Here is an 18,044-nt window from a genome sequence, read left to right on the forward strand (position 1 = left end):
GTCTTGAAGTGAGTGGGAGGCTTTAAGGAGAACAAATGCTGAATCTCAATGAAGCGGCTCATGAGAAACTCCTTTTGTAAAGTAGTCTTTTTCTGTTTGGGATCCAATTCTCAATCTGAGAGCAGCAAAACTAGTCACAATCTTGATACTCTAGCTATTTTTATACCTAGTACTTAGGAGCAGCGAGTGGTACGCACGTTGGCCTAACAGCTGTGGGGTTGTGGGTTCAAATCCATGCTATGTCCATCTGTGTGGAGTTTGCATGTTCTCCCTGGGCCTGTGTAGGTTTCCTCCCACTTTCCAAAAACATACATGGTAGGCTGATTGGACACTCTAAATTGCCCCAGAGTCTCCTTTGCCTCTGGCCCGGAGTCAGCAGGGATAGGCTCCAGCACCCTGTACCACCTTAATGAGGATAAAGTGGTTCAGAAAATAAGATGAGGTTACTTAAGGTCCCTTCCAACTTTCTCTCACTAGACTCCTTTAGCCACCCGACACTTTTAAAATCACGTTATAACTAAACCCACCATTCAAAATCATTCAGTCATATTTAAAATAGTTATATCTTCTGTTAGTTAAATCTATAAAGTATATATAATTAAACAACATTGACAGCATGCATTCACTCACTTATGAGTGAAAATGAGATGACAGATGCTTTCAAATGTTTTCTTATTTTTAATTTCCACGCCTGCAACAGAGAATTAAATTTTTGTCATTTCCTGTTGAACTCTAGTTTCATTCATCAGAGTGATTGTAGGTCATATCTAGAGTTCAACCAGAGATATTGGTTTTCCCTTTGCCCACCCTTTGCCGAAGCCATCTGCTCACTTGCTCTCTCCCCGCTCAATCTTGCATAAACACTGCACACGTATCTGCCAAACAACAGGAGTGTTTGAGGGTAATTTAAAGCTTTATCTGACTCTATCTAAAGCATTTTCTGGCAGATGCAAATATAGGCTAGTTGGAGATGATCGCAAGGCTCAATTGATTTCCAGCTGCCGCTCAAGGCAGACAATTGGGTTCTGATTTTGAATTATGTGTGAAATTAATGTTTTAACTTTTATTTTTCTGGTTAAAGAAAAAGTACAGTGATTAATTCAACCACAGCTAGATAAATTAGCAAAAAGGAATGGGATTATCCTTATAAAGAAAACGGAACAAAGGCTTTGCAATAATTTCACTCCATGAAATTGGTAAAAACAAATAGTCTCATTTTCCAAAGCTACAACAAATACTAATTCCTTCAAACACTCCAATTGCAATAACAAATTTCTGTTGGTTCGTTCCCTAAAACGTAGTGTGTCTTTTGTGTTTGTTTGCTTTGTTTTTTATGGAGCACAGGATGCTAAATGAGTCTCTTTGAGGCATTTGCTTACCAAAGGATTAGCGTTAAAGCCTAATGTTATATTGTCATATTCTACTGGGAGAAGTAGTACCGTCATCTGACTTATAAGATCTAACAAAAAGCTAAAAAAATATATATCAAAGGCAAAGTTTTCAGATAAAGCTTTTATTCCCTGTTTCAATTAGTTTTTCTTTTGAATTATTGTAGTCTAATCCTTTTTTTGGTACCTCCATAGAATATATATCATTATTGTAAACTTTGAAAGATGTGTCCAAATTCACCAAAGGATTAAAAAATAAAAATAAAAACAGCCGACATTGAAGGTGGTTGTCTTGTGAAAAATGGCTGGAATTTAATGTTAAACCTGGTGATGTAAAAGCAAATTAAATTGAACATTAAATCATAGTTATAGAGGGCAAAGGGGAGCAACACAGCAACCCCCCTCATGGATGCAGTTACCCATAGTTACTGCTCTGCTCAGGGGGCTGTGCTTCCACAAGCGGATGTTAGAATGTAATTTAAAGAAATGGGCGGGTGCTGTCATTGAGGTACATTCAGTGTAGTAGCTGGTGGGGGGAAGGGAGGAGCCAGCAAGAAGAGAATCAAGGCGTAGGGCACTGGCTTGTGTTAAGACAAGGGTTCTTGTATGCCACATCACATTTCAGAACTTAAGGTAAGAAGCACATTGATTTATTAAGTATTTGAATCAATTTGTGGATTTCATTTCTTTTTTGATTGTGTGTAGATTTTTTTGTTTAAGCAGTCCATTGATGCCAAACTAATCAAATGCACTCAAATCAATGTCAAATTAGTATGAAGGAAAGATTTCTTTGTTCGTATCAATCTGTTTATATACCGTTGGAGGAAGGTGATAGCACTTAATGTCTATTTACAACAATAGTGAGCATGGGTATTATTGTGTGGTGTAGTTAGTGGGTTCCCTTTACCTGGTATATAGGTTAATAATTACTACAATTAGTGATTATTGTGATCATCATCATGGCAGACAAAAATATGAAAAACTGATAAGCGAATGGTGACAACAGATGAAATTAGGGACCTGAAAGGTATTCCCAAACCATTGCTAGATCATTCTTGTGGGTAGTGATAACACTTTATTGCAGATCCATCATTCTTGCATGGGTGGACATATAGTTGCAATGTATTTTTTGTTTTTGTTTTTAACAACCTCTACTTTTTTTTCGAATGCATTTCTCCCTCATAAAATAAACAAAAATTAGAAGACAAACCAATGTGGCTGTGCTATCCTTAAATAAAAGGGATTTTCAATATCATAATTAGTGATTGACAAATAGATCAAACATGCTTTTATCATTTTATAGATAGGAATGCAAATTTTCACAATGGTTGATGGTCTGATGTTTTTAGGGTAATAATTGCTCCAATCGGAAAACAGAACATTCACAAATTGGAATGATTGAGGCTTTCAATGGTTGTAAAAAAATCTAGATGTACATCTATGGCTTTGACAGAGCTATTGTAAGATATAACATTTTAATTCGTTTGATTAAAGAGAATATGCTGTGTTTTTTGTCGTTCAAAATCATCTTTTTGAGTCAATTTGCAATGGGACTTTCTATGAAAGCAAGTATGGATGCTGTCAAAGGAGTTTCATTCACCTAATTATAAATTTATGAGTTGGCATAACATAACTCTATTGGCTTAATCATAGCAAGTCAACATTTCTATCTTGAAACCTAAGTTGCATATCTTATAGACTTACAAATAGTGGAAAGATTATCTTTTTTTTTTAAGATGACACAAATGTCGAGTATGCATGTGGATATTTGCAGTATATATATATATATATATATATATATATATATATATATATATATATATATATATATATATATATATATATATATATATATATATATATATATATATATATATATATATATATATATATATATATGTGTGTGTATATATATATATATATGTGTGTGTATATATATATATATATATATATATATATATATATATATATATATACACACACACATATATATATATATATATATATATATATATATATATATATATATATATATATATATATATATATATATATATATTTTTTTTTTTTTTTTTTTCAGTCCCTCAAGTCCACTCTTTTTTAATGCACAACATATTTTTGGTGTGGAATTTGCTAATATCTTTGCATCTTTTTTTCTTTTGCCAAATTAGCAATAAACCATAGCAATGTATGGCGTGTGAACAACCAATCATGGCTCAAAGAAAGAGAACCGGAAACCCCAGTATGGTTGCACCAGTCGCCACCTCCTGTCCCACAGCTCACCATACAGAGACATGTGATTTGAAAGCCATCCATCCCAGACAGCGGCCCGTCCGTTACCCAAAGGAATCGCATGTGCCAAAGCTCCTCCCCGGGACCTGTAAGGGACATTACTCCTCTCACGTAGATGAAGTTTCCAGCTGTCCAGAAGTGGATGCAGATGGAGATGTTGAACTAAAGCGATATAACAATCAGCCAGATGTAGAACTAAAGGAGCAGCGACCCGCAACACCATCAACACCTGAACATGATGAGCAGGTTAACCACAACCAGGAAGACTTTCACGATGGAGCTGACAGCCTGGATGATGACTCTTGCTCTGACTATATAAACAACACTTCAGAGGATGAGGAAGACTATGATGATGGTGAGTGATTTCATCTGTAAATCTTACATTGAAAAGTGTGGATTAAACACCAGGTTGGTCATGTTTTATTTTGGTTTTTTGTCGGTGGTCTGTCTTTAATTTCACACTATATTTTATTTTTGAGAGGTTTTACATAATTTGGACAGAATCTTGTGTCTTAGAAAATGCAATCCTTAGTTTTTTTTATATTAATTGCTTCATTTATTGATATGTATCATAATTTCCTATTGGTTACATAGTTTCTACTTGGTGGGAAGTATTCAAAAACAGGCAGCAGGACATGGCTAAAGTAAAAAAAATAATCCTGTCATCTTACTTTAACTGACTACTGTTTTTTGTGGCAGACCATTTTAAAAAATACTACTATTACTGCTAATTCAAAAGTGTTTTTTTTTTGTTTATCCCAACCAAGTTTCAAACTGTAGAACTTGAAAATTATGTTATTTATTCAATTCCTCATTTTTGTCATGCACGCCAGGACAAGTCAATGAATATCTGTTACCTTTTGTTTCTTTCTAACACATGTATAAATATTTTGCCTAATTCCCTATCTTACAATTGGGATGATAAATATATAAAAAGAGAGAATTCCTTGAAAGGCATTAGATAAAACTTTAGTTATCATTTGTAGTGTGAACCAAACCGCAGCAACCATAACAATTAGTTTTTTCTAGTTTACTCACTTCATGTTGAATACATTTAAATTTGAAAAGCACACTTGCTCCAAGCTGTTCAAATGTAATTCCTTGGTAGAATTGACTGTAAAATTGTCTCACAAAACAATTGTAGATTAAACATTGCATATTTAAATCCCATAAAGTGCAAATTGGACACTCTAAATTGCCCCTTGGTATGGGTGTGAGTGTGCATGGATGTCCGTCTCCTTGTGTCTTGAATTCAAGGTGTCTCGCGCCTCTAGTCCGCACCCCTGTGACTCTAATGATGATAAAGCAGTTCAGAAAATGAATGAATGTTCAGCGTTGTTAGCTCATAGTTAGAGAAGCTATCTAAGAAGGTAACAGTAAATTAGTCCCAGTTTGAACATTAAAATGACTCCAGGAATACTTTTTTCGGGACTTCTTTGCTTTCTGAACCACTTTTAATTTCAAATTACGACTCGCGGTACGATAAACACAACGAGTCCCATCTGCAATTTTCAATCAAAACTCCATGGTCGCCATACACCTGTACGGTTTTGGTTTTGTGTACTTCCCTATACATCAAGTTTCAACCCTGCCGAGAAAAACTGTGAAAAATGTTCTAAATCCATATTCTTAAACTTTATGCATCTTTGGGTGTCTTAAAATTAGCCTTTCAATACCCTTGTACAAAGTTCAATTGTTTAGTTAGTGAAGAAAAATGATTGCAATGCTACTTCAATGCACCTTTGATCGATATATGAATGTTTGTGATCATTATTTCTAGGATTGGCAGAGGAGGATGAAGGTGTTACTTACTACATTCGCTATTGCCCCGAGGATGAGAGCTACATGGAAGGTATGGACTGCAGCAGCCAGGGAGACTGCAAACACAGTCACGAGCGTGCCTGTATTATGCAGCCAGGTGAAAGCCACCCCGAGTGCCAAGAGGCAGGTGAGGGGTGGAATGAAGAAAGGGAAGGAGAGGCAGATGAGAGAGAAGAAGAGTGGGCGGAAGAGGAAGAACGTGTAGCCAAGGAAGAATGGAAAGAAGAGGAGGAAGGCATGAGCGAGGCATGGAGGGATGGAGATGAAGAAGAAGAAGCCGAGGAGTGGAAGGAGGAGGGCCCATGCCAGCAAGAGCAGTGGACTGGTAGCGAAAGGCAGAGAGTCGAAGAATGGGAAGAGCGTGGGGGGGAGGTACGCTGTGAGGTGGTGGAGCAAGATCCAGATGAACAAATATACAATGGACGTCCAGAACCAATCTTGGACCATAACCATCACAATCACCACCACCAAAAACCTGCCATGCAGGAAGCCGTACACGTTTGCCGGACCGACTTGGAGGACGATGATGCAGAAAGTGAAGACTACTGCCCAAATGAGGAAGGAGAAGAGGAAGGAGATGAACATGAAAGACATGAAAGGGCCTATGGTGGAGGCTACTATGCCCCAGAGGACAATGGCAATTCTGTGCACGTCTCTCCCTTCCGTGGCCGCAAGGTGTTAGTGGTCGAGGGGGAAACTGGCGAAGAAGCGGAGGAGGATATCGATCAAATTGTTGCGGAGATCAAGATGAGTATGAGCATGGGAAGCCTAAGTAGTTGTACTGACCAAAGTCCGGAAGAACTGGTGCAGGACCCGCCCACGGGTGACTATCTTCCAACCAAGCCCAACACAGCCATTTACCCCCAAGCTCACCACCGCCATGATAGCAGACCCAAGTCTCTCAATCTACCTTCTGTGCACCATAACAACCCAGACTTCCAGAGGGGCCTCAAGATCCAACCACATTCTCCAGAAGATCGACAAAGATGGCAACATGAACAGGTGAGCTCTGAGTCTTTCTACATAATCATAGCAACACATTTTGTTTGGGTTTATTGCATCGGTCCAATATTGAAAATGGTCTGCCTGGTTAAGAAATATTTGGAGGAGAGGCTAGGACAAGCACCTGTTTTTTTCACCTTGAATCAGAAACTAGTAGATTTTTTTTCCCCAATTAAAAAAAAAATCCTTTAGAATAAACACTAAGACCCCTTTTAATACTCTTCCAATTTGCTTCCTGCTTTTTGTTTTTCTCCTGGTATATGACTTCAAATATTGAAACAATTATAAAAAAAAATGTAAGAAACAATTGCAATACAGAAATGTGTAGACGTACACTAAATAGTTGTACAGAAACAATATCCACATAATCCATCACGTTGATGGCAGTCTGGCAGAGACGCTTGCCTTCAAATATAATGTAATGAAAGGAGAATTTTTTCTCATCCTTCCCCAGAAAGTATGTGTATGTATATTTTTTCCCCTCTTCTATGTCTCCTTATTATTCCTGTCCTTTGGACTTACAGAGAAATACATATAGATATCCTTTTCATCCTTTTCATATTTTGGTTGTATAAACTTGGTGCACAAGTCCCTTTACATCTAAAGTACAATCATACATTACATGGGGAAAGAAAAGCTACACATATGATCCTGAATTCTAAGTCAGGTGGCAAAAAGACACATTTTAATGTTATTAATCCTACACAATTGCTTCTGTGTGTACTATTTTCTTTTTGTTTATAATACTGTCCATTAAAAAGTTATATTTCAATTATGAGTCCTAAATTTTACACAAATTCAGTATAAATGCTGCTTCCCATTTTTTTATTTAATGAATTGCAAGCTATTTTTTATAATTATTGTCAAACACACATTTGTTAGTTTCGTCATATTTGCTTTTTATTAGTCATGTTAAAAAGCAACATATTAATACTAATATTATTAAATAATACATACAAGTTACTAAATTAAAATAGATGTAAAATGCTGTTTTTATCTTACTTGTATGTGTTTGTTGTAACTGTCATAGTACTACTTGTGTTGTTTGTGTTCAAACAAAAAGACTTCAACATGAAACCTGTGATATTTAAAATACTGTTTATGGGTCATTGTTTTAAGTTATCAAGGCACGTTCTTCCCAAGGACATTGTTTACATGATTTTGAGCACTGCATCTCACTGAATAATCCAAATTCCATTATTGGATTTTTAGGACAACATAGTTCCAAAAACACACTGAATACTAATCAGGTATTTAGCTCTCATTTCGCAAATGAAGGATTTAAGATCATGAATGTAGTAATTCGTTTCAGCTCCATTTGCCCTAAAAGATTGCCTGTCTCGTTGAATGTTACATTTCCGTTTCTCATCTCTCCCTCCCTTGCCAGTGAAGAACAGGTTTATATTGGCAAGACGCTTCATTTGTGCCAGTAATGGTTGAATGTTAATAAGGAGTTGTGCAGAGTGAGACGGATAGAACCCAGGGAGTTGAGATAATCCTCTCCCTGTGTGATTGCGTGCTGGCTACCTGCTGCTTATAACCATGTATTTGCTGGAAGCTGAGACGCAATCCAAAACCAAGTGAAGGGCAAGTCAAAGACAGAATAATCATGAGTCACTTGTTTTTCCAACCCAATAGTTTGGGAGCTTTACATTTCTATGCAGATGTTCTGCATTCGATTATTTATTCTAGGTGTGTTTTGTGAGTAATGTGTTTTATAGTGTAGTGTTTTTTGTACTCTTAGGTGCAATTAAAAGACACAAGTTGCCAATATGCCTTAGAATCCAACACGCCTTCTTTATGGATAAATATTGATTAATGATTGTATGACATTACGTTTAGAAGAGCTCCATTTAGTTGAGGTATAAGACAACTACTGACCAATACTGTTGTTAATACTAATACAGCTCCATCAAGTAAATGTATAACACAGCCATTTAATACTACTACAGCAACTACTACTACTACTACGACTACTCCTAATAGTGCTCCATGTAGTGGACATAACACGACCTCCTACTACTACTACTACAGCTTCATCTAGCTCCTGTTTAACAAGACCCCTACTACTGTTACAGCTGCACCCAGTGGGTCTAACAGAATCCACTACTACTACTGCTTCATCGAGTGGATGTACTACTACTACTTTTATTCTCTGGTGTGCAATTCATTGAAGACATCCTTTACACTCCAGTGTGCCTTGTAGTGTGGAAAATACACTTTTCTAATCCCGGTATAAAACTGGCAAGGGTTATTAGTTTTTTTTCTTCTGCTCTCGTTTTCACACATTATTTTCTGTGTTGACCTGCTAGGTAAACAATGGCGCAGAACAGCCTAGAAAACAGCAGCGCTCTGACCTCAACGTTCCCCTGGAGAACAACAACGTACCAGACGTAAGAATAGTTCCTCACTCCTGTGTTCTGTAATGCCTTTGCACATTTGGGGGAAAAATCGTTTTGGCTCTTTGAACTAAGTACGTAGCACGTAGGGGTGGGGGGTGTTGGTGGTTGGAGGGGGGACTGGGGGATGACTTTGCATGTACACACACAATGAATAGTGCTGCAACAGTAGGATCATTATTTAGAGCTATTGGCAGTACGGTGCAGACATTTCTATCATGAAGTGCTTTGAAAAGTTGGTCGCCCTTCATATCAGGGATACAATCCTTCCCTCAGTTGACCCTCACCAGTTTGCCTATAGAGCAAAAACTGTCTTTATGGTGTTTAGTGAACAATCTCACACTAATTACCATGAAAACTAAAGAAATAATCCTGGACTTTCGCAAATTTAGCACAGATCTGGCCCTTGTCCTCATAAATGGAGTGTGTGAAGACAGGGTCCAGTCCTTTAAATTCCTGGGGTTCCACATCACGGATAAGTTCTCCTGGTCTAAAAACACCACAGCAGTGGTGAAGAAGGCCCAGAAACGACTCCATTTCCTGAGGGTACTCAGCTGGAACAACTTGGACACTAAGTTTCTGGTAACCTTCTATTGAGCCACTGTGGAGAGCATCCTGGCATACTGCATTACAGTGTGGTATGCTGGAAGCACCGCAGCAGACAGAAAAGCCATGCAGAGGGTGATCAACACTGCCCAGAAGATCATCGGCTGCTCTCTGCCCTCACTGGATAATATTGCCAGCCCTCGCTACCTCAGCAGAGCAAGGAACATTGTCAGGGACCAACACCACCCTGGTCACAATCTGTTCCAGCTGCTGCCCTCTGGCAGATGCTACAGGTCTCACAAAGCACGGACAAATAGACTTAAGGACAGTTTTTTTTCCCACAGCCATCAGGACTCTGAACTTGAATTAGCACGACACACCATCCCTTCTGTGCAATAACAATGTGCAATATCTTTGAAATCTGTGCAATATTTTAGAATTCTGTGCAATATTTCAGAATTCACCTAGCCGGGATGTGACTTTTTATACTTTTATACTACGTTTTATGTTTTTTTTTCAATGGGAAAACACACTTTGAATAGCTTGGAGTAGCACCACCAATTTCATTATACGCATACATACGTATGATGACAATAAAGGCTTTTGAATAAAATTAATAGTAATCATGCCGCAAGTGATTTCGAGGCTTTAGGGTGCATGTTCACCTAACAGACAGAAATGTGTGCATGCAGGATAATTTCTTAGTGCTCTCTCTACATTCACTTCTGCAGTACTCATGAGAGTAGCAAGGCCACCATTTTTCTTCCTCTTTTTTTTCTATCACTAAACCATTCATGGTCACCGTGTCACTAAAGAATAGCACAGATACAGCCAAACAGAAGCTCTTGACTGAGGAGGCTCAAATGTTAACAAAGAGAACACAAAATGTGGTCTTTACCCAATTTAAACACATTCATTGCCACTTAAAGCAACATCAAATCAGTTTGAGGTGGAATGGCTGACGTTACATGATCATGTTTCAAGGGTATTGATGACGATAGACATCAAATCTTTTTCGAGTTGGATAAGCTTGCTACAAATGATCGTCGGCAGTCCTTCCAGTCAAAATTGAGTAGACGTCTATCAGTCTGTCAGCCAATAAATGAACGTTTTTAAAGCTATCATATTTGCTGTATATTGTGTAATACCTTAATGCTGTATTGTTCATTTTCTTTCCAAGACTACCAAAAAAGTGGCATCGTTCCCCAGCTTTGTTGATGGTAAGATCACCTATGTGAATTCAGCTGCATGTTAATCTAGTAAAGTGAAATTAATTGCATGAGAGTCACCTCCAGCCTAATCTACTACAGCCTTGATAGAGCTCCTCTTTTGTTCTTTTCACTCCCACTGACAAATGTAAGAAGATATGATAAACGAGGTGCTTTGCTTGAATTGTGAAAGTGCAACTGGTCTCAGTTCTGGTTGACATCGACATATGAGTTGGATTTATTTAATAAAGGGACAATGGATATTAATGAACATTGGCATGTTCATATTAATGAACATATATAGGTAAATATGTACGATTATAGCTGAATTATCCTAATTTCCATCTTTAGTCCCGTGTGCAGGTTGAAGATAAAATCAATAAGGCAATACAGGACAAAAGTCTAGACAGCAGCATAGAAATGACAAGACATGCACAAGTAGCACAGGTCTAGGCAGCAATGTGATCACAATCTTGTTTATCCAGCAAACCGATTAACCTCTACCCAGTCCTTCTCACACACACTGTCATCTCATTGGTCCTACAGTCTTTTATCGTTCTACCGCTGTGATGCTTGGCTCTGTTTCACCACACCCACACCAAACCCTGTCAGTCCCTGCTAGGTGGTTTCCCAATAGTAATCCTCCTTTCTCCCTGGCTTAGTCCCAGGACCCTGCGAGCCAGAAGACCTGATTGATGGAATCATCTTTGCTGCTAATTACTTGGGCTCCACTCAACTGTTGTCGGAGAGGAACCCTTCCAAGAACATACGGATGATGCAAGCTCAGGAGGCAGTCAGCAGGGTTAAGGTATTTAAAGACCAAATTATTCCATATATACACTGCCAATCAAAGATTTAGGGTTACCCAGACAATTTTGTGTTTTCCATGAAAAGTCACACTTTTATTTCTCAGTTGCAAAATGAGTTGAAAATATTGTGACAGGGTTGAATAAACCATGTTCCATTTAAAGCAATGACAGCTTTTCTAAGGAAACCAACAGACTGGATCAAATACTATTATTGTGCGATCTACCAATGCTCATCTACAGATAGCTCCATGTCTTGAGCATACCTGCTCTACAGTTTTGACAATCTCACACATTAGTTTTGTTCTTGAAAATAGTCACTGAAAAAATACTTTCCCTCACTTTCTGAGTCATCTTCGAACCTATAATAATTATAATGAACAACCTGATGGAAAACCTCAGACGCATCACTCTTAGATGTTCCCATAGCTCACTAGTTACGGTAACAACTACCTTTCAATTACTTATCATCTTTAGTGCCCTACAGACTAGTTTCGGATACATTCCTATACTCTCCTCCATTATGGTTGTTCTTTCCACTATTTCTTTGCTCTGGTTTTGCTCATTTATCAACTCCCTGAATTATTATTTCCATCTGTTCAACACAAAACTAGCACCAGTCAACATATGTCATCACAACTCTTAATCACCCTAACACTTCTATCTCTTTCTAGGCTAGAATGTAAAGATCTTTCTGTCATCATATGCCTATTCCTTTGTTTTGGCCAGCTCCATCTGCTCACATCTCCTTTTAATCTTGTCTCAGCTACACAGTCCTCTCATTGTCCCATTTCTTAAATAACCTATTTCCTATTATGTCTTTTAAGCACTACTGCCGTTTTCACAGCTGGTATCAGCTGCTGTTCTTCCTTGAAATGATTCAAGTCAGGGCTTTCTTGTACAACAATGACAAATAAATTCATTCAGAATTCGGCGCCAAGATTTGTCTTTTACCGTTGTGTTCCGTAAAAGACACTCGAGCACAAGAGGCACCACTGGCTTTTCGCCATCTGCACATTGTGCCGATAGCTCTCGAGAGCCTGTTTATCATACACTGTTGGCACTGCTAAAAACGAGTTTCTGAAAGGTACTCACAGTCGATCCACATGATAAGTTCAGCATAAGTTTTATACCAGGTGGGCATCCTGTCACAACGCACACAAGCGGGAATCAAAGCGAGACCCTTGAGGTAGCCAAAAAGTTACTCAACTCACAGCGTGCCACTGGTTCTGTTATATGAAGATTGCAAGCGCAATGTGTGCAAATGTGTTCCCGCAGAACCGTGAACGTTATACCTAGAATATGAATTAGTCTAGAGACTCCCTTTCTGATCCAACAACTCTGAGGTGCAGTCTTTTTGACTCCTGATAATCATACTTGAGCATCGATGGCACCTACGATGAGTTTAAAACAGAAATATTTAGTGCTTATTTCTCTCTACACATCTGTTGGTGGGAACCACTGCTTTACACCATGACAGCATAAATGGAACAAAAAGGAACTCAAAATACAATTAATTTTTGTCCGAATCAAATCTTTTCACAGATATGTCTGAAAATCTAGATTTTGATTGTTGCAAGAGTATGGCCTTGGTGAAATGAATGGAGCTTATCTATTGATATTCATGTATTCATTTATTAATTTTGACTGCTTAATGGTTACTGAGTTAATTATTTCAGGCCAATTTGGGCATGCTGTTTACTTTATATGCTGTTGAATTTAAACAGTCAGATGTCATCCATCTAGCCATTTTTCACATGGTTTATCATGTTCAAATTCACGGGGGAATTTTATCCCAGCTGACTTTTGGCAAAAGGAACATTATATCCTGCATTATATTCAATGAATCACATGGTGACAGAAAATCTTTCACACTTCTAAAAAGAATTTTCACACTGAGTGAGAAATGTGTGATAACTCTAAATATCGTGTACATGCAAATAGAAGGAAACTATAAATCAGCACTTCAACCTGCAATGGAGAGCCATACAAAAAAAATAAAGTTCTAATTTAAACTATTTCATAAGTATGTGTCTCTCTTGCTCATACTTATTGTTAAATATCAAATGACCATGACATCATGAAATTGTAAATGCAGCACAGGTTGCCACAGAAGAGTCTGGTGTGTAAATAAAACATTAGTGTAGCTTGCTTTTCAAGCAGTCGGAAAATGTATTTTTTATTCAGACATCAAACTGAATAAAAATATTACAGTAAAACCTCTCTTATAATGAATCAATGCCTCAATCGGATTCACAAAGACACCCTTTATATTTGAAACTGAATAGCATGTCCAAGTAGAGCACATTTCTATTTTCAACAAGTATACTTGTGCCACACTGATTTTAAAGAATCAAGGCAAGTTTGAATTTCAATGTATACCAACGCTTTTGTAGATTATTTATACTATAGCACTTTTTTTGTACGCTACTTGATGTTTCATGCAATATTTATGTCACTTTATCCTCTTTTATTTTTTTGTCCTGCTGTGGTACTGGAGCATATCCCAGGCCAACCACAGATAGCAGGATCAAACATTATTTTACCTTTTATCCCTACCAAAAGATTATATTCATAGCAAAGACAATTGCTTATTTAACCAGTTACCTTCCAAACATTGTGACAACTTTGAATTTATTTTTAAATAAACTTGGAGTACTTCGAAATTCTCTATCGAGTATTCATGCATGATATATTGTGTTTAATGTTGAAAGCAGCAGATAAAAAAATTCAATGGTATAAGATACTAAAATACTGTTTACAAATGTTAGAGCCAATGATTAGGCTCAGTTATTGCTGTTTAATTTCAAATCTGGTAGGAAATATGGCTGTGCTAACACTACCTGTAACTTTAATAACACATATTTCACACGCGGATATTCAGATGTGTACACAAGCGACCTTTCTGAGATAGGGAAGAGCACCGCTCTGTCTTGGGGCTTTGTTGTCTTAGCCATTATTTACCTGCTTTATTTCCTTTCCCTTGTTTTTTGTGCTCCCATATCCGCTGACCTTGTCTCGTCCAAACTCCCGCCTGGCCTCCCGCCTGCCAGAGGGTACAGAAGGCTGCCAAAATCAAGAAAAAAGCGGTGTGTAATAAACACATCAATAAGAAAACATTCTGGCCACTTTCACCCTCTCTGTCTCACCTTTCCTTTTTCTTCTTCGGGGGGCGGGGGGGGGGGGGGGGTGTATATGAATACCTTGCATGGTTTTTTGTGGTCATTTCAGATTTAACCAAATATATACTTTTCCCACTATAATCAAATTAAGCACAGAATGCATGAAATGACTGTCTCACCTAATTTGTCCACATTGAAGCAGTTTACTGAGATATGATACCCAGCTGTGTCTTTCAAATACAGCGTCAAATAGTAATTTAATAACTTAATTACAGGTAAGACAAAAGTACACATTGAATTCAAGTCACATTATGATTTTTCAGAACTAGTTGGAGCACTGTGTTTTTATCAATTGGTCAAATCTGTGGTGTCAAACATACAACCCGGAGACCGGAATCGGGGGTGTTCTACCAGACTTTGTATCTCATCCATACTGTATGTGTGTAAAGAATTAGGTGCTTTTATTTATTTTTCTCGACTTTGATGCCGTAAAACCAGAATTTTGTGAGTTCTTTGGTTGAGTTCGCCACTATTGCACTTTGTCAACTTCATATCCCCTGTCATATTCATTCTTTCACCACCTGCAGTCAAAACTACCCCATCAATGGCAGCCAATGAGCTAAAAAGCAACCTTAAAACAACCCAAAAACAACAGGTACAAGTTACTACTTGGCCAAAAATCAGCAGAAAGCGGCCAAAACACAGGAAGCAGACAGTAAACTCCCCCAAAATCAATAGGAAATGATCCTAAATTTATAGGACGTGACCTGTAATTACTCCAAAATGACAAGGAAGTGTCACAAAGATAACTCACTGTCTGTATTTGACAACGATAGAGGTCCAATTCCCTGAAATTGACTGTGGATGCTTATCTTTCGATGCCATTGACGGCGCTAGACGTGACTGGGAGGCCACTAAGTTATCTTTTTATAGTCAAATATTAACTGGTCCGGCCCACATGAGATGTAGTTGGCATGAATTGGGCCTTCCAACCAATCTGAGTTTGACACCCTTGGTTTAAATTTTATGTATCTCCATCCACCAGGCAGAAAGAGCTCGAGCCATGTTGTAAAGCTTAGATATTGGTTTTAATTAACAGTCTTTAAAAAATGTACCGTTTGTCTTCATCATTATATTAAATATGTGTTCAAGTATAGCATCATCATGTCCAAAGTATTTCTAAGTCCGATGTGCACCTTTAGTGTGGTTCTGTTCGCTTGATATTTTCATGTCAGGACAGTTTTGTTTGCATTTCCGTAGCAATAATTGACTCAAAGGTACATTTAGCTCATGGCTTCATATGCGATGAAACATGACAGTATTTACACCTTTTATTTCTCCAGAGCCAAGATGGAGACGCGCAAACTCTCACTGAAGTTGATTTATTCATCTCCACTCAGAGGATTAAAGTCCTCAATGCAGACTCACAGGTGAGTGTTTTTTTTTTGCCAAGTACCTTGTTTTACCCCGTGAAAGGACGTCGTGTCATCTCAATCAAAGCTAAAGGGATGTGTTGCTGCTTCCCCTGAAATCCCACTGCAGATTTTATGACGTGACACAGGATTAGAGCAGACTTTATAATACCCAAAATGCCCAAGAAACATCTGTGCGTGCAGAGTGACTCAACTCGGGCTGTGCCAGATTTTTGGTTGCCGCTCTAGTTTAGTACATGAAAATGTCTTTCTTTATGCATCCAGTCACTATCAGGCTCCTTTGGGGGGAACTTTTCTCTCCTTTTTTGAAGATAAATCATCTACAGTACATTTTAGTATTCGACGTTTTAGGAGACCACTCTTCATATATTTATATGCTTATTAATATGGTGCAATGCAGTAGACACATAAGCTTTTCAATGTAGTATATTTCCCAATCATCCTAGCACATTTAAAGGAGGATTGTTTTGAATATCTATGTTAAAAAACTGCTTTAATGGGCGTTCTGACAATTAGACATAATGAGAACAGTTTCCAAAATGGGATGTAAATCTGTGCTAATTAAGCAATTTATAAAACTATCATACACCACAATGAGGTCATTTTGCTGTATTGCAAAATTGAATAGTGGATTAAAGAGTCGAGTTTTAACAAATGACTCCTCTTCAACATAAAAGTCGTTATTAAACCAGAAATATATTAGATTGATTGAATTGAATGAGCATTGAATGTACTTTTTTTTAGCAACAAAGTGCCATAAAATCCTAGTTGCCTTTATGTGTTTAGGGTAAGTGAAGTATAATAGCCATTTGATAGTTTTCCTATTAAATCAGGGTTTTTTCCCTAATGCAAATTAACCATTTTTTACAATACTCTTATGGGTTTGTTTTTAGGAGACGATGATGGACAATGCATTGAGGACCATATCGTATATTGCTGATATTGGAAACATTGTAGTGCTAATGGCACGACGTCGAATGTCACGCACAGCTTCCCAGGATTGCATTGAAACTACACCAGGAGCACCTGAAGCCAAGAAGCAGTACAAGATGATATGTCATGTCTTTGAGTCTGAGGATGTAAGTGTCCGAAACAATGTTGTATTTTTCATATTTAAAAGAATAACATAACAATGGTGTATGTTCATCTTGGAGATAAAACATCTGAAAGGGATAAAATGCTTCATCCATTGTTCGTATTCCCACTTGTAACCATTTTGTCCTGTGATTGGACAAGATATAGTGTTGTACCTCTACTTACGATAATTGGTTCTCGAACTTGTTTGGTAACTTGGATTTTTAATTTTTTAAAAGCAGTATTTAGATGTAAATTCTCAAATTATTTACAAGGTCTAAAGAAACACTTTCAACCAAACATTTTAAACATTATCAGCGTGTCCCAATTTTGTATGAAAGATGTGACAAACTAAAAAAAAAAAAAATGATCGAAAGTGATAAGAAAATGATTGGCAAACATTTCAATTGCATGACTAATTTTGCAAAATGTATCCAACTTGCTGATCTTGCCTACACGTTTTTGATGCTTTTTTAAAAAAATATATATATTTTCTGAATACAGGCCCAGCTCATCGCTCAGTCTATCGGTCAGGCTTTCAGCGTAGCTTATCAGGAGTTTTTGAGAGCCAATGGAATTAACCCAGAGGACCTTAGCCAAAAGGAGTACAGTGACATCATCAACACACAAGAGATGTACAACGATGACCTCATCCACTTTTCCAACTCTGAAAACTGCAAAGAGGTAAGATATACAACAAAAATAACTTGGGTATTCTCCTAGGCTCCTCATCCTAACTCATTATGTGAGAGTTTGGAAAAATACTGACAATATGACACTTAACATAATTGTGAAACCACCGTAAAAAAACGTATTTACAGTGCATGTTTATTTATTCAAATAGAGATGATCCAGTAAGACTATCGTTTAGCGTGTCAACTTGTGCCTTTTTTTTCTAAGCCCTATTGGCTTTTTGGCCCTTGATGTTTTCCATAAAAATTATGAGAGGATTT

General features: G+C 37.6%; 1 protein-coding gene across 2 annotated transcripts in view; it reads left to right on the top strand.

The window, feature by feature from the left end:
• Positions 1–18,044, top strand: part of apba2b (amyloid beta (A4) precursor protein-binding, family A, member 2b) — a 33,699-nt gene that overhangs the window by 9,595 nt on the left and 6,060 nt on the right. Inside the window, exons 2-10 of one of the 2 annotated variants that reach the window (XM_077712863.1) lie at positions 3,560–4,035; positions 5,461–6,503; positions 8,816–8,896; positions 10,629–10,668; positions 11,319–11,464; positions 14,516–14,551; positions 15,928–16,014; positions 16,911–17,096; positions 17,596–17,775. In XM_077712863.1, the coding sequence (XP_077568989.1) occupies positions 3,579–4,035; positions 5,461–6,503; positions 8,816–8,896; positions 10,629–10,668; positions 11,319–11,464; positions 14,516–14,551; positions 15,928–16,014; positions 16,911–17,096; positions 17,596–17,775 (2,256 nt within the window). In that variant the 5' untranslated portion in view covers positions 3,560–3,578. The remainder of the gene's footprint in view (positions 1–3,559; positions 4,036–5,460; positions 6,504–8,815; positions 8,897–10,628; positions 10,669–11,318; positions 11,465–14,515; positions 14,552–15,927; positions 16,015–16,910; positions 17,097–17,595; positions 17,776–18,044) is intronic. The other variant, XM_077712864.1, reaches the window with a different exon arrangement.

This window comes from Stigmatopora nigra, chromosome 3 (assembly GCF_051989575.1).
Source record: "Stigmatopora nigra isolate UIUO_SnigA chromosome 3, RoL_Snig_1.1, whole genome shotgun sequence".
Classification (NCBI taxonomy): domain Eukaryota; kingdom Metazoa; phylum Chordata; class Actinopteri; order Syngnathiformes; family Syngnathidae; genus Stigmatopora; species Stigmatopora nigra.